Genomic DNA, 18,973 nt, shown 5'->3' on the forward strand with positions numbered 1-18,973 from the left:
CTACCTGAGCTCCTGCACATTAGCCACACCCTTGCCAAGTATTCCCTTCTCACGCCGAAGTTTTTTGATCTCCAGCTTGAGAATCCGCATGTCTTCCACCCTCTGCCGGTACTCGCTCTCGCCCCTGTTTAAGATGGCCTGCTGGATTTTTATCTTCTCATAGAGCAGCGCCACCTCGCCATTGCGGCGAATAAGCTGGGTCCCCAAGGCATGTCTCTCACAGAGCACCTGTGGGCACGGAGCAAAGCCATAAACTCACTCACACTTCCTCCACACAATCCCAGAGTAACGTGACTATGCTCCATCAGTCCAAATCATGGGCGTTAAGAGCTTTCATTGTTATTAATTAAAGAAATATGGCAATAATATAATCATTTCCTATAAGGGTTTGGTCACCTGAATAGTACAAACTACAGATTTCGTTCACTTCAGGATCTTAAAATTTTGGTTTTAATGGCAGTATAAAGCTTTAGTACTCCCACATTCACAAAAGCTAAGAATCTTCATCTTAAAAATACACTGGACAAATGAGGGAACAGAATGCAGGGTATTTGAAAATTCAAATTAGGGATTCCAACCTTGTCAAATTCCTTCTTCTGCTTCAGTCTCTCTGCATCAGCTTCAGCAATGATTTTTAGGAGTTTTTTCTCTTCCGCCTCCTGATTTTTTATATAGGCTTTGGCTTCCTGAGCCTGTATTGTCATCTTTAGCAGTTCAGCCTGATGGAGATAAAAAATATAGGTGAGCAACTGTTAATTAATAACTTCCCATTACAGAAACCTACAATTAAGAGTTACTTATAAATATTTCATACTTTATTTTACCTTCCTGAGAGGTACACATTTTGTTAGTTTTTGAGAACTAATCACCAAGATAAGCAAGCATGAAGACCCATAGAGAAATGCAGCAAATACTATTTTAATACAATTGTCTTATACACAATAGAAATTTGGAAGTATTTTTATCTATGATAATGGTTCAGGTTGTAATTCAGGGATGTCCTTTTTTTTAATTATACAGCACATATTTAGAAAGCTTTTCAATGGAGTTGTTATTCACAGTCAGTCCGGGATGTGAGAAAGAACAGTTCACCTTGCTGAAAAGGGCAACAATCTCTGCTGTATAATACAAAGCAGCATCAACTCAAGAAAGGCTTCAGACTGGAATAAAAAAAATGGTGGCAACCAGGAAGGGAAGAGCAAGATTTAAGAGCCACAGCACTTTGTTTAGTGGATGTGTAAATGAGGAAGACTGTGAAAAGAGGAGTTGTCCCTAAGCGAGGAGGAGCAATGAACAGCACCAACACAAACTAACACTGGAATCTGCCCAGTCATTCTATCCCACTGTCACAAAATCTTCAATTTAAGGCATGTATGTAGATAAAAACTAATAGGATCTTCCTGGATTATTAGAAGTTTTTATCACTGCTAGGCAATTAGAGCCAAGGTGGAACTAGCTGACAACAGTTCATTTTCATAGCTGTGAAAACTTTCAAGCCTCAACTCAAAGACTTTGCCACACCTCTGACCCTTATAAAGAATGATGTTCAAAATAAGCATCATCCAATGCTGGAAGAATGAGGCTGTGATGAAGGGTGCACCTGCAAAAACATCGATTTAAGACTAACAGTTCCATCATCATAATGAAATAGCTTGTTCCATTCTTATTTTCTTTAATAAACTTCTCATTTTCCTACATGTGTAAGACATAGTTCTCTTAGTCAGTGTCAGATATTCAACAGAATTCATCAGCTGAATAAAAATGCAAGTCACTTCATCCTGAAATGCAATAAACACTGTACAAAAAGCTGCCCACAAATGTAAAACTGCTCTTGTGTTCAGCATTACCAGATAATATTTTTTTAATAGATCACAATTCTATGGTCTCCTTATGTCAGAAAAATATGAATTGTAAACAAGAAGTGGCATTAGATGTGGTCAGCAAACATTCATATAAACAAATCTCACTGGAACACACTGAGTTAAAATAAATCTGAACTGCCTTGTATAGTAAGGAACATCAATACTTAAAGCCACACAAGGATTTTCAGTTAGATTAAATATGCCCAGAACCACAGTACAAGGGTCTGTGTACATCAGGTGAGAAAGGAAATTAATAAACACAGTCACTGTGCAAGCAGAAAAATGGTCCTGTCTGAAACTGCTGTAAACCAGCACAGCTCACCTGAAGTCAGTTCAGAGAATTTGTAAGAACTGAAGAACAGTCAGCAAGAAAAAATAACGTATATGGGACCTATACCAATATTTCAACCAAACTCAAACTAAATTCTTGTTTAGATTCTAAAATATTAGTGCAAGTGATACTTTTAGCAATATGCTATACTAGAGGTGGGAGGAAAGCAGGAGTTTTACAAAAGTTGTAACTGGGACTGAAAACAGAATACTGAAATAACAAGTCAGATTTTATATTCAGATTTCCAGAAAAAATATGCATAAACATCTACAAAATTATACGAATTGCTTGACTTGCCAGCAGCTGCAATCTCAAGGGCTACAGATACAATTTTTTCAATGTTCAGATCCTTTTTCTAATAACTCTAACCTGCAGCCCTGCATGAAGGCAAACTGAAGCCAAAAGATGGCATTGTACTGGCTTTAACAGACTTTGCATTTACCATGATTACACATTTTGAAGGCCTTTATGCTCTGAGGTGAGCATGTCTGCATAACCTTGTTCCTATGAATCCCAGTCCTCCATGATTCAGCACATTCTTTAAACTTATTTCCCAGGAACAGCTTTCTTACTTCCTTCACATCAGTGCAAGCAGGATAATTTGATAATATTTTATAACAATTGATAATAATTTCTAACAATAATAAACAATAAATTATAATAATAAATTGATAATAATTGATAACACAAATAATTGGGTTCTTTGTGCCTGTGACAATCAGCTGCCTCTGAATTCTTTTCTGGTTTAGTACTCAGCAGTGACACTCAGGTAGAAGACCACAATGTCCTGAAGCAAGTCAGTAATGTCATGTCAGTGTATGGACAAACCTGCTGGTGAATAATTGAGTGGGTAAACCATGCAGCAATCATATGTTTGTCAAATAAATGGCAGAGAATTCTGAGGTGATGAGACAGAATTGAGGACTAGTTAAGGCAGAAAGCTGCACACAGGGAGTGAGATGCTGTTTGACTTCTCCACCACTGATAGAACATCTCTGAGACAGATCAGGTACAAGAATACAAATTCATCACACTTTTACAAAGCCCTATTGACATCTTGTCATAACTATGTGCTGAGAGAGGCTGAAAATGCAAGAAGACATTGCAGCAAAGCAATAAGCTGACAAAAGAAAACATTGGGAAAAGTGACAGGGAACTTTTGTTTTTTGGGGGTATTGTTTGCATTTTTACTGGGCTTTTTTCCTTAGTGCTTAGTGAAGATTAAAAATAAACCCCTGTGAACACAACTCCATAAATCTTTTCACAGTACAGCAAATTGGGTTGAGATACCACCACAAATCTAATAGCTTATTTAAGGATGGGCTGCAGCAGCACTGAGAAGAAGGACCCAAGCATCAAGCTTAGAATTCCTTTGATTTAAGATAGAATCTTGCTGCTTTATACCACAATATTACAATAACTTCATGTGCAGAGGGACCTACTAAAAGGCACTGCCTAACTCCCAAAAGACTAATGCTTGCTAGTTACATAGAAATACAACATTGTGCAATATAATGTGGTTTGCACTTAAAAACAGTAGAAAGAAAAAAGTTCTTAAAAATAAAAAGTTGAGTTACAAGGGTCTGCATTAAAAAGTTTGCTAGAATCAGTTTATCCACGAAATCAACACTTCTGCAAGCAAAATGGAACTTTTTAGTAAAAAATGTTCCGTCACCAAGAGATTTAAAGCTTCCAACAGACAGTTCAGGACTCCTTTATCACAATTATAATTTTAGGCAAAGATTAAATTTGTCAGATACACAGATTTCTGTAACTAGTGTCTCTAAAGCGTGCTGAGATCTTGTGCTTCAAGTACAGAATAGTTTATTGAAATACAGTGAAACAACTACCGAAGGTCAGAACACAATGCAGTCTGGGAAATCACAGAGTTCACCCTTTACAAGAAAGTGTCTGTATCAAGGGTCTTACTTTCATCGACTCTCTCTCATCCTCTGACTGCTGGAATTCCACATGTGCCTTCTCAAGGGCTATATCCTTTTCTTTGATCTCCTCTTTCAGCTGATCCACCTGACGTGTGGAAGTTTTCAGTTTCATCATCATTTCTGCTATCTCATCCTAATAGAATAAGAAGCGTGATCACAGAGAGGGTTAAAGCAGAGGGTGTTTTTGATGTGGGGTTCAGGCTGTTTAGATGTTGGAAAACGTAGCTATGATGCATGAAAGTAGATCTGTTGTACCTACTATAAGACATCACTTTTTAATCCAACAGAAATAAACTGTTTCATTAAACAACAATTTTTTAAGCTAGCATGACATTGCAATAAAAAAAGCTTTAAAAGATACACTGACAAAAATAATGGCCATCAATCATGAGTTTAGTAAGACATTTAATTTAAAGTACTGGACACACTATAAGAACTAGCAGTCAATCCAAATCACTAAGATTCTGATCATATCCATCTGTTTTCATATTTCTAATAACATGCTTTTCCAATAAGGTCATGCATAGTTGGACACAAATCTTTGGATAGAAGCTCATTTTGTGCAAACAAACATAGCCCTCAGTAAAATATCAATATATGCTAGTTTGCACAGAGGTGCAAAGTTCAAAAGAGGGCTCAGTGCTTGAGAAGTCTCTGTGAAAATATTTAGCACATACTTTAAGCTCGAACACAGAGCAAAAAGGCTGGTAACACTGAAGAGAGGTCAGGTCAGTAGGAGTACTACTGCTCACAGCACAAAGGTGTGAGTACAAAATTAGCATTTCAGCTTAGCACAGTGACAGCACATGTTATGCCATGAGATGGAAGCTAACAGAGTCAATGATTAGACAGATCTGTTCTTCTGGTGTAATGGAAGAAGCTTTAGAAGCTATTACTCCTCTGCTGGAACCTACCACCTCACAGAGAAGACATCATAATCTCTCTCCTCTTCCAGTGGCAAACCAGGGTAGCTTAAAGCTCCTTCAGCACTATCCACCACAGGTGTGGATTTACTCGACAAATGAGGGATTTTTACCTGCATGAAGTGCTTAATGTAGCTAAGCAAGATCTTGAGTCACGGCAATCTTCACCCAAGCAGCACAGAGAAAAGACTGATTAGTAGTAACATGTCACTAGGCCCAGCTGTTTGCACATTCAGCCACTTCCATGAAAGCAAAAGTTATAAAAAGCTGTCTTTGGTACACAGCCTATAAATCTCTTTGATCATGTAAAAGATGACAGATTTAGCATATAGAGCCCAGACACACCCAAGTACATTCTTAATTCTTTACTTAATGCCAAACAGTCAGAACACACAATTTTGCAAACAGGTCTCCTAACCAATTTGCTTAAATAAATGAACTCCTAACACCAAAAGAAAGCCTCAGGATGAAAACATCAGATATTTATATCATATTAACAGCCTGCCAGGATGCCTTTTCCATTTTAATGACTTGAATATTATGGTACTCTGGAGACCACTGGCAAGGTGGGCACAAGATCATTTCACATTAAGCAATCCAAAAATATTTACATCCAGCTTTATCTAAACAAGCTTATGCAAATCTTACTTCCCAAAACAAGAAAGAATTTGTCATAATGTTTAAAACAACCATCTTTTATGGTTTGGTTTTTTTTTGTTTTTTTTTTTCTTTCATGACTGGCTGACCTGTTACTGAATGTTGAATAGCTGTTTTTCTCATTGCTAAACAAAACACTGCCTTGGCCAAAAGATCTTTTGGGGTCAGCTATTTTCTCACATAGGACTTGCTAAAAGAGTTTAGTAGTATGACAAGCAGGCTATTAAAGTCTAAATATTGGCCTCCAACAACTGGAACTGTGAACGGCATAGCGTTACCACCATATAACATTCAAAACCCAAAGACCAAAAGGCTGCTCCATTTTCTAATTCAGCATTCTTTATAAATAACCAAATTTATTTCGTGTGTTTTAAAATAAAAATAACTAGGAAAAAATCAGCATTGTGATTTTTCAACCTTATTTTTCCTGACAGATTGTTTGGGAGCAGCAAGAATCTCAACACTGAATCCACCAGATGAGAGGCTGACTAAGGTCAAGTAAAGCATCCCACATAAATGGCAAAATGGTGCATTCTTCATAGAATTCAGCTCACAGCTTATTAGGAACTTTGACAGTACATTTCTGTGTGCTTCTCAAACAAAACACCTGCCTATTCAAACCTAAGTATAAATTTGTAATTTACTATACATGTTTATGTCATAAATACTTATTTGGAAATAATCCAAGGCTTAAAATGACAGCTATCCAGGGTCCCAATATTTGCCAATTACAATAGGATTTGTGTGGTATTTTAGATCTTTACATCAGAATAACAGAATATATGCTTAAGTGCTCTGTTCTCTTCCTCTAGTATTGTTAGTGACATGCCCAAGGAGGAGATATGAATGGAAAGAATCATCTCCTGAAGAAAATGACATTCTGTGAAAGAAACAAGGTAGAAGCATTTGGTTCTTGTCAGAAAATTCCACTTCAGCTGGGAAAGTGTTTCTCTGCTTCCTAAGTCATTATTCACAGTAATGGGCATACTCATTCAGGGCTAAGGAGGCAATCTTATTCCCCTTATACCCTATTTCACATACATGCATACAACTCCTAAAGGGATAAAACAGACTGGAGGGAGGATGGCTTTATGATTCTGTGGCTCCAGTGCACCATGATTTTATGCATGGTTTGAAGCAGGGATATTTCCACATGATGACTGAGGACTCCTATTTCCAGTCCAAATACAAATGGTGTAGATAAAACTTCAGGGACCTAAAATATTCATTTCCCCAAAACCCACAGGAATGAAGAAACCACTTCTGCCATTGATCCACTGAGCTTCCCTTTAACAAATTAAAATTAAATCAGGAAAAAAACAGGAGCAGCAAGAGAATCACAAGGAAAAATGTATCCTTCTACCTTAGCTTCAATCAGATTTTTACTGTACAGGGTCCTCTCTGTTCTCAGAGTTTCACAAAGGTTTTGTTGCTGTTTTAATTTAATCGCTTGCACTTCTATTTCCTTCTCATAGTTGCAGATCTGAATTTGATGCATTTCAAGATCTTTCATGTGATTGAGGACCTGGAGCAAAAGGAAAAGAAAGATATTAACATGATTAAACCATCATCACAAGATTAGAAGGATGGGACAAAGCTTGTGATTTGAAAATGAGAAGTTCAAATCCCTGTGATAAGCAGTTTTAACTACAGTTGAAAATTGCTCCAGTCCAAATACAAGTTTAACCTTTCTGACTTGCTTATGTGGGACAAAATTTATTTTAATCTAATACCTAGGTTTCACTCAAGACTAAAACTTATAGAGGTGCATATATTTAATTTAACAACAAGCTCCTGAAAGAAAATATTGCCACAGAGTGGGTGCAATAAAATGAACATAAACAGTTTCCATCAAGAATAGACTCAGTTTATTTATGAAGCAAATCTAGATTTTGGATGTTGTTTTGGATGTCAGCTGTATAAGATGAATTAACACACATGTTTTTCCAGAAGCCCTGCATGTACTTTTACATTCTAACAACACTTTTTTTTTAAATGAACACGTGACCACAGAGTTGATTATAAACTGTTCAGATAGAATTACTATAATAAGAAAGTCAGTTAATGTAACTTACACTTGGTCTAAATAAGTAAGTAATCACCATTAGTTGCTTCTATGAAAGATTAGAAATAATTATGTGAAGATTACCTAAGGAGAATAGAGTATTGTAGACTATAGAAAGAAGATGATCACATGCAGTATCAATAAACAAAACCACAAATTTTACAGACACCTTTCTTAAGCAGTTACTATCATAACAACACATAATAATTGCTATGTTACAAAAATACAAATAGTTGCTAATCATTATGAGGAGATTCTAATTTTTTTTAAATTTAAAAATATTTTTCAAAAATTTATTTTTTATTTTTCTCCTGCTATACAAAGCTGAAAACTGAGGAGCTCAAGAAAGCAGCATTCATATAGAATTCAGCATTACAAAAAAAAAAAAGAAATAAAAACAATATTAAGGAGCACACACATCAAAACCACACTTTACCAGGTTCACTACCCAGGAGGAGAAAACAATGCCATCCTTAAAGCCAGGAAAAAAAAAATAGGCATTAAAAAAAAAAGCTGAGGAATCACACAGACAAAATCCAGGAGAGAAGTCAATGTCCAAATGCAGTTCACATCCTGTTCTCCTGACTCCACTTTTGAAAGTAGAGTTTTGGGCTAAAATACATGCTTGCATGTCAAAGCAGAAGAAGAAAACAAATGTCTATGTCAAATAGTCAATAACTGCAAAGTTTGCAGTTTACAGCGTTGTCCCTTCCTCAGCAGTAAAGCCTTGGGGAGGCCTAACTATGGGACAGGAGCTTAAATAATTAAGTATTCCACCAGGTACCTCCATCCAACTTTGAAGATAGGGGAGAGCTAAATATCAAAAATTTTATTACAGAAGCAGGAATACAATTCCAGCACATTGTAGCTGACTTCAGGTGATCCCAGGAACTGCTTACAATGCAATACAAAAATACACAATCCCAGTTTATAACCTATTTCTGCGTTCTCCTTTGCTGTTTAAACAATCTGCCAATAGTAATAGCACAGGGAAGAAATCAATGAGGCATGTTTTCTATCTGCACTATGGTGATTATAGGCTGGAGCAAGTTTTGAAAGTAGGTCACTGCATTTGTAAGTGTTTTACTTGTTTCTGATACAATATAAGTGCAGTAAGATTGTGGACAAAGTTTTCCTGGTTGTGCTCACAGGCTAGATGCTGATTTTGCTTTCTCAGGAATGATTAAACCCAAATAATTCTCTCTTATAAATACAGAAAAGATACATGCAGTGTTTCACAACACAGCCCCATGGGAGCCTGAGCATGCTCAATTCCTGTTTAGTCAATAGGCACACTACACCTCTCAGATTTGGCAATGAGGGCCCAAAGCTAAGCAAAAAGAATTTGGTATTCATAGTTTTTCCTCTATCCTCACAGTTTGTTTATTTGTACACTTCCCTATCATCTACTACTGGTTACCTGTGTAGTTCTATAAACCTACCCAATACGTCAGTAATGGTGCTGTCCTTATTTTCTTATCCATTTTTAACCACTCCAGGAAGTGCTGCCACGGCCTTAATTCTTCTTATTGAAGAATTGGTTTTCCAAAAGATTATGTGAATTTAAAAAAGGAAATGTATGTTTTCATTTTCCTGGGCAGGTTGTTAACTGCAAACTCAATATTTTAAAAGGGTTTATTTGAAAAAAAACCACACATATTAAAGACTGGTTTTGTGACTCCTCAGAAAACACAGCCAGGGAACAGTTCAGACGGAATTGAAAGGTGTACTCCACTGCCTCCTTTTCAGCAGCCTAAACCATACACAGAGAAACCAACATTTCATAATTTAAGAATTTCAACTCAAAAAAGAAAAAAATCTGCTAAAAGTTGTACTCAGTAATACAGGCTGAGTTGTACTCAGTAATACACAATAACAAAGAGCAAGGAACAGATGTTTTTTTTCTTACTCGTACTGGTTAATCTAGAAGTTAGACTTTCCAACAAGTGGTAGTGACTTGAAAATAAGCAGTCAGCCAAGGCAATAGTTAGAAGAAGAAGTCATGCATGAACTCTCACCCTAAAAATATTTTACTGTTGTGTACATAATTTTGTTGACACTGTTCATCAGTTAATAACAAACAACTGTCACAGTCAAGATGGGCATGATGCACAGAGTAATGCCATACAATTTCAGAAAGCTTTAAGCATTTGCCCAAACAGAGTAACACCACACCACTTCAGAAGGCTTCAGGCATCCACCCATACAGAGGAACATTATGTCACTTCAGAGGGCTGCTCCTCTTGTTCTTCAGCCCAAACTTTTATACCCTCATGTTCATGCATTGCCCCTGTGTGTCCTCTGTCCCTTTGGTGGTTGGTCAGTGCACCTGGGCACTCCATGGCTCTTTACCTTCAATATTGCCCGCCTGCTTTTCATAGCTGTAGCCCACTGGGGATGGGGCTCGGCCACAGCCCCACTCCCAACTACCACAAACTGTGTGCCTACAAATGATGATTTTGAAAGATGCATTCTGCAGCTCTGTAGAGTATATGCTGCTATAAATAGCCAGACAGCTTTCAGAGCCAGAATAGCTACATCTCTGGGCTTAGATGGGTTTGGCTCTTTTCCAGCTCTTATGCAATTCTAAAGGTGGGGTGCAACCTCCTGCAAAACCAGGTTGGTGGCAAAAGGTGACAGAAGAGCACTGACTGGCCATAGCCTTACTGCCATCAGTAGCTCATTCCCCACCAGCTGTGAAATGACTCCTGTAGTTTTGACACAGTTTCTCAAGTCTGAATAGGTCAAACAGTGAACCTAAATATTACCTATTTACATAATAACCCTGATCCTATATCCTCCTATCCTGCATTTGGACTTGAAGGACAAGACTACTGTCTCACATATTCCTGCGCTCAAAACTGTTCTTGCTCCTCTTCACCTGTAAGCAGAGTCAGGAACTGCCCCTTTGGTGAGCCAAGGAAGCCTGCCAGTCCTCTGGAAAGTTGCAGGCACAATGCAGGCATGACTATACAAACAGCTCAAGTGTCATAAGCCATTTACTGACTCTCTGCCTTATAAGAAATGATAGAAAATTTACACCCAAAGTGGCAGCGGAAAGAAATAAAAAAGTAAGCAAACAAACATTTGTCATTCTCACCCTCAAAATACTATGGGCAACCCCAAAAAGAATTAAAAGAAAGAGCCTTGTAGTTCTGACTGTTATGAATTACTCTCTGGCCCTAGTTTACAATGTTCTTAACTCATCTACACTGTTAGAAATGCACTATGAGGGAAAGAAGCAAAATATGACTTTGCAACAAAGACAAATCTCACTTTTGTGGAATATTATTTACAAGGAAATGACAAGAGGTATTCCAGGCAATGGAGCATACACCATTCCAGAATGATTTAAAAACCCCTGGTCAAATGAAGTTGGAAGGATAATTTTACTGTGAAAAGATAGCAAATAACTTTTGAGTTGAAACTTCTTAGAAGCTAATCCCAGTAAATCAATAAGCTCCTTGGAGGGCTCTCCAATGTGATACTCAGCAATTAATGGAACATGTTAAAAACATGTTTCTGATTTTAATTCATCAGGAATAAAGTTATACATAATAATGGGCAGCAGGAAACACACATTTTATGCAGTATTTCTCTGCAGCTGCTCCTGGAAAACTTGTCTTGCAATCTATCTTGAACATGCTGAGATGTTTTCACATACTGAAGTAAGCCTTCAAAATGTTAGGTACCTTACAAAGATGTCAAGCACTGTTAGGTCTCACTGGCCTCGATTTTAGGACAGTGGTCAAATGCAAGATACGGTCATTTGCAGATAAGAAAGGAAAATCAAAGTATAACTTCCAACTGCATATGAGAGTTTCAACTGTGGGGACTCATGTATAAGAAGTCAAGAGGCCTTGGTTTGAATTCCAGCCCTAGCTTCATTTCCCAACTGATTGCTGAATAAGAGCAATACATAGCTGGACTCCAAGTCTCTCACAGAATTAACAAGTCTCTCTCTCATTGATAAGGTTTCCCTAGAGAGAGCTGAAGCAGTAGCAGGCAACATGCATTGACGGCAAGAAATATTTGTACATTGTATGAAGACCACCAATCCAAGCTTTCTTCCACTGGCATGTTAGGAAAATTAATGTATCATCTTCACAGTTCTGAGAGTAAGACAGGAAAGAACCCCTTGCACAACGACCTTTTCCTACCTTCTCTTTGAGCTCACTCATTTCCTTGATGAAACTCTCTCTCTCCTTCTCCAATTGGTAAATAATCTTCCTTTGTTTCTGAGCTTCTATCTTATAATTTTGGATTTCTGACTCCAAGTTCTGTTTTGACTGTTCATGGAACTTCACCAAATCTATCTGCTTCTGAGTAGCATTTGCAGCCTTGATCAAGTTCTAAAGGGAACAAAAAATAATGAGACTTGAGCTGAAAATGCAACACTGTCACCACTGGTGACAGTGACAAAAGCATGCCACTGTCAAAGCAGATTATGGACTTTTCAATATTATTATTCGTTATCTAATTGTTCTGTTGAAATACTTGAACCTTAAATCTGATTTAAAAAACAAAATCTCTAGCACAGGTGCCGAATAGAGCTTTTTTTTTGATTTCAAGTTAAAACACTAGTGTCTGCATTACAAAAAATAAAATTGACAGGATTGCTTACAAGTGGATATAATTAATGACTGGAAAATCCTTACCAGCTTTAACACATTTTGATTGTAAAGCTTGCCAATAGCCAGTAACATTAATAATAAAGCCAAATACACTTCTTTCTCATGTCTTCAATAGAAAGTTCAAGCTTGAAATTAACCAAGCTTACTTTAACATTTTGCATAAAGATTAAACAGAAAACATCAACATATCATCTTTACAAAATCAGCCTCCTATTCCCACTTTAAAATTTCCTTCCCTATACAAAACAAATATTTGTTACCTGTCAAATCAGAGCCTCTGCTAGATTCAAGACACAGGACAGTGAATCTACACCAAATAAGGCACATCAGAAATCATCTTTTAGCACTGAATTTAGTAGATAACACTTCAGAACTGCCCATAAACATGAGATTCTATACTGCAGTACAAGAACCTTGGGCTGATGGGAAACAATCAGTATGAGAAACAGATCTAAGTGCAAGGATTACTACTCAAACAGCCTGCCAAGCTGCTACACAGTGTATCAACACTCTGGTTGTTCTTCTATTAGCAAACACTTAGTTTGCCTAGATTAGTACTAAACTTCATAAGATACAGAGTGTAAAAACACAGATATAGCAAACACTTTGGATACCAAATAATGGGTTTGCAGTTTGAACTCCCTGATGGTTTATACATTAAAACTTGGAAATCTTCTGTGTATTTATGGATACTAACACTATTTCAGTGCACAGAAAAAAAGTAGTTTGTACATCTGCTTAAGGAAATTTGAAGGCTTTAACTTAACATTATGTATTCTACATTTCTGTGTTGCTGTGGATGTTTAAGCTACAGGCATTTCATTCTCAAGCTGTGAGGCTTATCAATATGACCAATGCAAACTCACCTGGTTTAGCATATCCCTTTCCCTCACAAGCCCATCTATGGCTCTCTTGTCAGTCTCTGCTTGCTTTTTGCCTGTCTCCAACTCTAGAGAAAAAGAGAAAAGACAGTGAATTCTGGGTTCAAATTGTACAGCTGTTAAAAATGCAGAAACAATTTAGTGGACTTTTTTTAAAGCTTTGACATTACATAACCAGTTCAAGTAGTTTCGAACAGGTTTTACAATCCTACACATTAGGTGATGCTAATGCTTATATGGGTACCTAGAAAAACTTAAAATAACTCATAAAACACATCCACCTATCTCTTAGGCACCTACCTTTCTCCAGTCTGATTATTTGATTTTTTAGCATGCTTTTTTCATGTTCTGCATCAACTTTGTGTTCCTCTGCAGTACGCAGCTTATTCTGGAGAACATCTCTCATTTTGCTCAGCTTTGAAATTTCAAGGCTCATCTGAGCTGCTTCATCCTCTATCTCCTACAGAATAGCAACAAGGAAAGGGGAGAGAAAGCATCCACAGAAAGAAAGAAGAAAATGCTTTTTTATTTGGCGTACATTACTCCATGAAACTCGGGAAGAAAACATGTAAGTGTTGTGGGTCAGCTGCAGAAAGATAATTAGCTAACTGAAAAATATTTAAAATAATTTAAAGAAAGCGAGTTTGGGAAAAGAAAATTATAATCAAATCTTACACTTCAGGGCTGAAGATGATCAACAAAGAACCTTGAACTGCAAACCTCACACAGCACTACCCAATTAGTCCAGTAGATTAAAAACAGGCAGCTCTATTTTCATTTGAAGTACTAGGCACAGTGATTGTGATGAGAAAGATATCTGTAGTGTGGTCTGATTGCATGTCCCTAAATAGCAGGTATGGGTTATCCCCATCCCTTTTATAACCTATGGCTTTAAAGTAAAAGCAAAATCCAGAGTCTGTCTCATTTGCTATACAATAGAGGAAAAAATAATCAATCAAAATACTGCATAAATTGGTTGCTGGGAAACATAGCAAATAATCTCAACAGCAATCAGTCTTTTTCCTTTAAAGAAGTAAGCATAACTTTGTATAATTCAGCACCACTGCTAGGTTTTACAGCCATCACAGACTACAGTGTTCCACTTACAGCCTCAGATACTGATTCTGTGAGAAGGGGAATCCTGCTATGAAGCATCCTCTGGGAGAATGGGAATCTCTTCAGTTCTCACTGACAATAAGCTTCAAGAGGTTTAAGAGTAGTTTGGCAATTCACATTGCCCAGCACACAGCATACTGCAGGATGGTACTGCAGGCACAATCCTTACAAAAACTGCACCCCAGATCATGACTGGGGCCCTTAACCTTTAGCAGGTGGCTTAACTACTAACTGGGCAGTATCTTCTATATTTTGTTCCCAGAAGTCCTTGAGCATGACTCTGAGAGTTCCATCAACTTTTCCTGAAATAAGGATAAGAGCATATAATCATCTGGGACTCTAAAGTCCCAGATATAAGTCATATTTGTAAAGTTTTAAACAATGATGGCATTGGTAATGATAAAACTGGATAACCTGGAAAAGACAGCAATTTGTTTTTCAAATAAGTAAGAAAAACAGCCTTCAGTTTGACTATTATAATACAACAGAAAGAAAGCGCCTATCATCCTCCATTAAGGATCCAAATCAGATTCATCTATGTTGTATTAGTTGTGAACTGAGCTTTTAATCTGTCAGGGGTTAGTTTCTATCAGACTAATGAGCAAACAAGCTTTTTATTCAGGTGAATTAGTTATACTCAATAAAACTCAAGAAGATAATTGTTTTCTACCTGAATTTTCTAATGTTTAATGTTTTAACCCCAATGGTGACACAAAATGCAAGATATGGTAAATAGCATAATAGCATCCAACATCTAAACATTAACCTTTGTCAAGTGCTCTCAAAATACCCTAAAAAGAATATGCAGGAATCCTTTAATTCTTCCTTAATAGAAACTCATCTGCTTCTGAGTTGTATAAAATGACTGTTAAGTAATGGGAAGTCAGGCAACAAAAACCTTTAGATCTGAAAGTAAACTATCTTGGTTACTTATATTTAACTTTCTCAACTGATACTGAGGGGGAAGAAATTTTAGTGTTGAAAGCAATTGCCTTCAGTGGAAACTATCCAGGACACAATTGTTATAATTTATAACCATTTTTCAATGGATTTTGGCAAAATTCAAATTACATTAGTCATTGTAAGAAAATCATTCCTCTTATTTGAAGATCTCAGGATTGAAAAAAGACCCCATGTTTGTGGCCACCCATCCTTTATGAACAGGGTGTGGTGAACATTTTGGTTCATGTGTTTTATGAAACAACTCCACCAGGAGAACAGGTGCTACATTGTCAGATGAGAGGGTTGGAGACTATCTGCCATAGAAAGAATGGCATCCAGCATCAGCCAGATCTAGTCCTAAAAACTACTCATGTTTCCTCCAAAACTACCCATGGGGAACTATCAGGACAAGAACTGAAGTCATCCCTGTCCCAGGTGGTAAGATTTCATTGGAATGATACAGCTGGTAGGATGCAGCTTCTGGAACTTACTTTCAGTTGTGCCGTCTTCTGACCGATGTCCTTCATCACATCATCAAGCATTGCACTCTGCTGCTCACTCTCTTGTGTGAGCTTTTGATATTTCATCTTCACTTGCTCAAGTTCCTTACCAGCTTTTTCATTCAAGGTCTGTTAGATTAAAGAACAATCCTATTAATTCTTCTAAATCTCATTACAATACCTTCATACACTTGAAGACTGAACCTTCCTGCTACCCAGGAGACAAAAGCTGCTGCAGAATATTGTCTGCTTAAAAAAAAGCCTTCACTGTTGATGAAACTACTAAAATTACTAAATATGATACATTGTCATAATGACATGGAGAAATCATAATTTCTAATGAACAACAGATCCAGTGTAATTTTTTTTTTTCCGGAAGCTTAGCAGGTGTTTATTGCAGGTGGTAAATAGATATTTTACTTCTTGTTATGCATTTGCAACCATCACATAATAGAACTTGCTACATATAATTACTGAAAATGAGTATGAGATACAAATCACTTCAATCAGCAGAGGGCAGAGGAACTCTGTTTTCTGAGCAAGCATCCTACATTAATGTGCTGATAACATTTCTCTGGGTATATGGTTTGCTGAGACTAGGACAAAACATTCTGCTCTTTAATTTGTCTTCAGTTAAACATATGGGTTTGTGGTGGTTTTGTGGTTTCTATACAGAACATATATTTCAATACTGGAGCTACCAGATTTATCTTCTGCTTGATGGAAACTTCCTTGCAGATACTACATATAAAAATGAGGACAGAATAACCATCATATTTTTCACTCCTGATGAAGTCAATATACATTGCGCCTTTAAAAAAATTAAAGGAAGAGAAGTAAAATTTAGTGTAAAAACAAGGAATACTCCCTTTTATATTGCAAATGTCAGGATAACACTGTTTCAGGCAGCCCTTTATTGAGTCTTGGACGGGGGTGGGATAAAGCTTATAGCAACCATATCAAATCATTTTCAATGTCATGCGAGAAAGGGTATTTCATTAGAATTTCTTATAAAATAAGAATAAGAATAAAAGAATAGCAGGCATCACAACAACTACAATTGAATTGAGACAATAACCTGATGAAATTGCAATAGCTGTCTTACCTTCTTTTGAAGATTTCTACCCTGACCCTTGCAGAGTTGGATAGCCTGTGTTTTGGACAGACTTCAAGCAAAAGACCATTTAGGGCATTCACAGACACCTTCAAGCCAGCACAGGCAAGGAAGAAAATGCAGAAGTCTGGTTAATTAGCCCACACACAGCACTTTATGTGAACTCTTGGTTTCCAGGATAGTTTGGATAATTGAATGTCCCTAAAATCTACACTTTGAAAGGCTGAAAGAGACTGTAAAAAGGAGGAAGAATGGAACAGAATGAGGAATTGTGTATACAATGTGATTGTCATGGCAGATGATGGAGCTGCCCTCAAAAGCTGCATTAAATCAGTGATATTCAGAGAATTAATCAAGTCTTCTCTTGATCTCTTTTTTGAGTATTTTATTAAGATTTTGTGCTGACTAAAAATTGGCAGAGACCTCCACCTTCTCAAATTCAGGGACCAGAAGGGAAGAAAAAGCCATAAAAGTTATAAATTTACAAGATACACACCACTCACAAGGAAGTTTCCCTTGAGGTAGGACTGGTTTACAGTGATGAGATCTCCCCTGCCATTTACTGAAATTGCTTCTCTGAGAGTTTCTCAAAGTCAGGGGAAATGGACTGAAAACCTGAAAATTCACACACTTGCAGAACACTATGTTAGGACATGTCCAGATAAAGTTTTTTTAAAAAGAATGAAGAAAATCAATCAAAAAGGTTTATGAAGACAGTTCCTTGCCCTTTCACAGCCTTGAGAGGCAGATAAAAATTACTGTGAAAAAGAAGAAGGAAGGGGATGGAGGTAAAATTATTTTACCAATGCCACTAGACACAGTCAATAGCAAAGGTGGCACTATAGTCAGAAGTCCAACCTGGCAGTCTCCTGCTCCTATAGATCATCCATGTTCTTCATAAACTATGTCTCATTTGCTGTGATTTTTCAAGATGAACAATATCATTGAGATCCACTACCGATCCATCTGAAATCTTTCAGCAAGCTTTACATACTTATTTATTAGTAAATTAATATTTATATAAAAATAAATGCTTTTTAAAATTTATTACCTTAATCTCCCTCCCTCTCCTTTCAGGAAAATCCATTTTCTTCTTAGTTACAGATTTTACTCTAATCTTAGACCTGAAGAATACAGTGTGCCATGTACCCTACCTTCTGCTCTCTAAGATTATTTTCTATTTTCAGTTGTTCCTCTTTATCATTCTCTATTTGTTGCTGTAACTTCTGGACCTCAGCTTGCTTGTTATCCATTTCAGCTAGAAGATTTTTCAGCTCAGTCTCCATTCTTTCCTTCTTTCGCGCCTCTCGTAATTCCTCGCTTTGACACAGCTGGATGTCTTGCTGAAGCTATAATAATGGAGAAGAAAACAATTTTAAATTCTGCTGCCTTTTACTCAGAAAAACAAGTCCTCTCACCTCTCTGATTATGCTTGATTTTAAAAACAAGAGCTTCTATATTACTGCAACCACCACTGTATGCCAGATCTTCTCAGAAGTAATTATGTTTTCTAATGGTTGAACAAAATATTCTGCATGAGGGCCCTATTTATTGATGACAAAAATTTGTTAAACACCAGTCAGCTCACCCAGACAGAAGGGCCTGATACAGTCCAAACATAAAAGCATTATTCTGGAGACGCAGTGGCATAAATGTCTTTACTGTTATAAGTTACTTGCAAAGTGGTACTTTCTGAATGCAGTATTAAAATTAATTGGGGCTTGATTTTATATTGCAAGGATTTTTCTCCTTTTTATTATTCTCTCTGACTAGCAGAAACACTTACTACAGGATAGTAAAGGAGAGAGATGTTCATTTTCACAACTGGTCTCAATCTTTCTACTCTCAAAGTTCCTATGTGGGAACTCTGAAAGAGAAAAATTTTCTTATATTTAATAGACTGTCTTGTGACTCCTGCTCTCTCCCTCCACAAAAATTTGATGGAGCAGAATCAGCAGAGAGGAGACACAGGGGGCTGATCCATATGGAAATATTCCATTCAGCC

The 18,973-nt window shown here is 37.0% G+C and overlaps 1 protein-coding gene across 6 annotated transcripts in view; it reads right to left on the reverse strand.

The window, feature by feature from the left end:
- The window catches only part of CFAP58 (cilia and flagella associated protein 58), a 56,879-nt gene that overhangs the window by 28,384 nt on the left and 9,522 nt on the right, over positions 1-18,973 (reverse strand). For all 6 annotated transcript variants that reach the window (XR_008432155.1, XR_008432154.1, XR_008432152.1 and 3 more), the window contains exons 5-13: positions 18,123-18,317; positions 15,846-15,983; positions 13,597-13,756; positions 13,282-13,364; positions 11,942-12,133; positions 7,080-7,241; positions 4,123-4,269; positions 579-719; positions 5-228 (exon numbers count right to left, since the gene is read on the reverse strand). Coding sequence is in view for 2 of the 6 variants with exons in the window: in XM_053949710.1 (XP_053805685.1) it covers positions 5-228; positions 579-719; positions 4,123-4,269; positions 7,080-7,241; positions 11,942-12,133; positions 13,282-13,364; positions 13,597-13,756; positions 15,846-15,983; positions 18,123-18,317 (1,442 nt within the window). In the remaining 4 variants the exon portion in view is untranslated. The remainder of the gene's footprint in view (positions 1-4; positions 229-578; positions 720-4,122; positions 4,270-7,079; positions 7,242-11,941; positions 12,134-13,281; positions 13,365-13,596; positions 13,757-15,845; positions 15,984-18,122; positions 18,318-18,973) is intronic.

This window comes from Vidua chalybeata, chromosome 8 (genome assembly GCF_026979565.1).
Source record: "Vidua chalybeata isolate OUT-0048 chromosome 8, bVidCha1 merged haplotype, whole genome shotgun sequence".
Classification (NCBI taxonomy): Eukaryota; Metazoa; Chordata; class Aves; order Passeriformes; family Viduidae; genus Vidua; species Vidua chalybeata.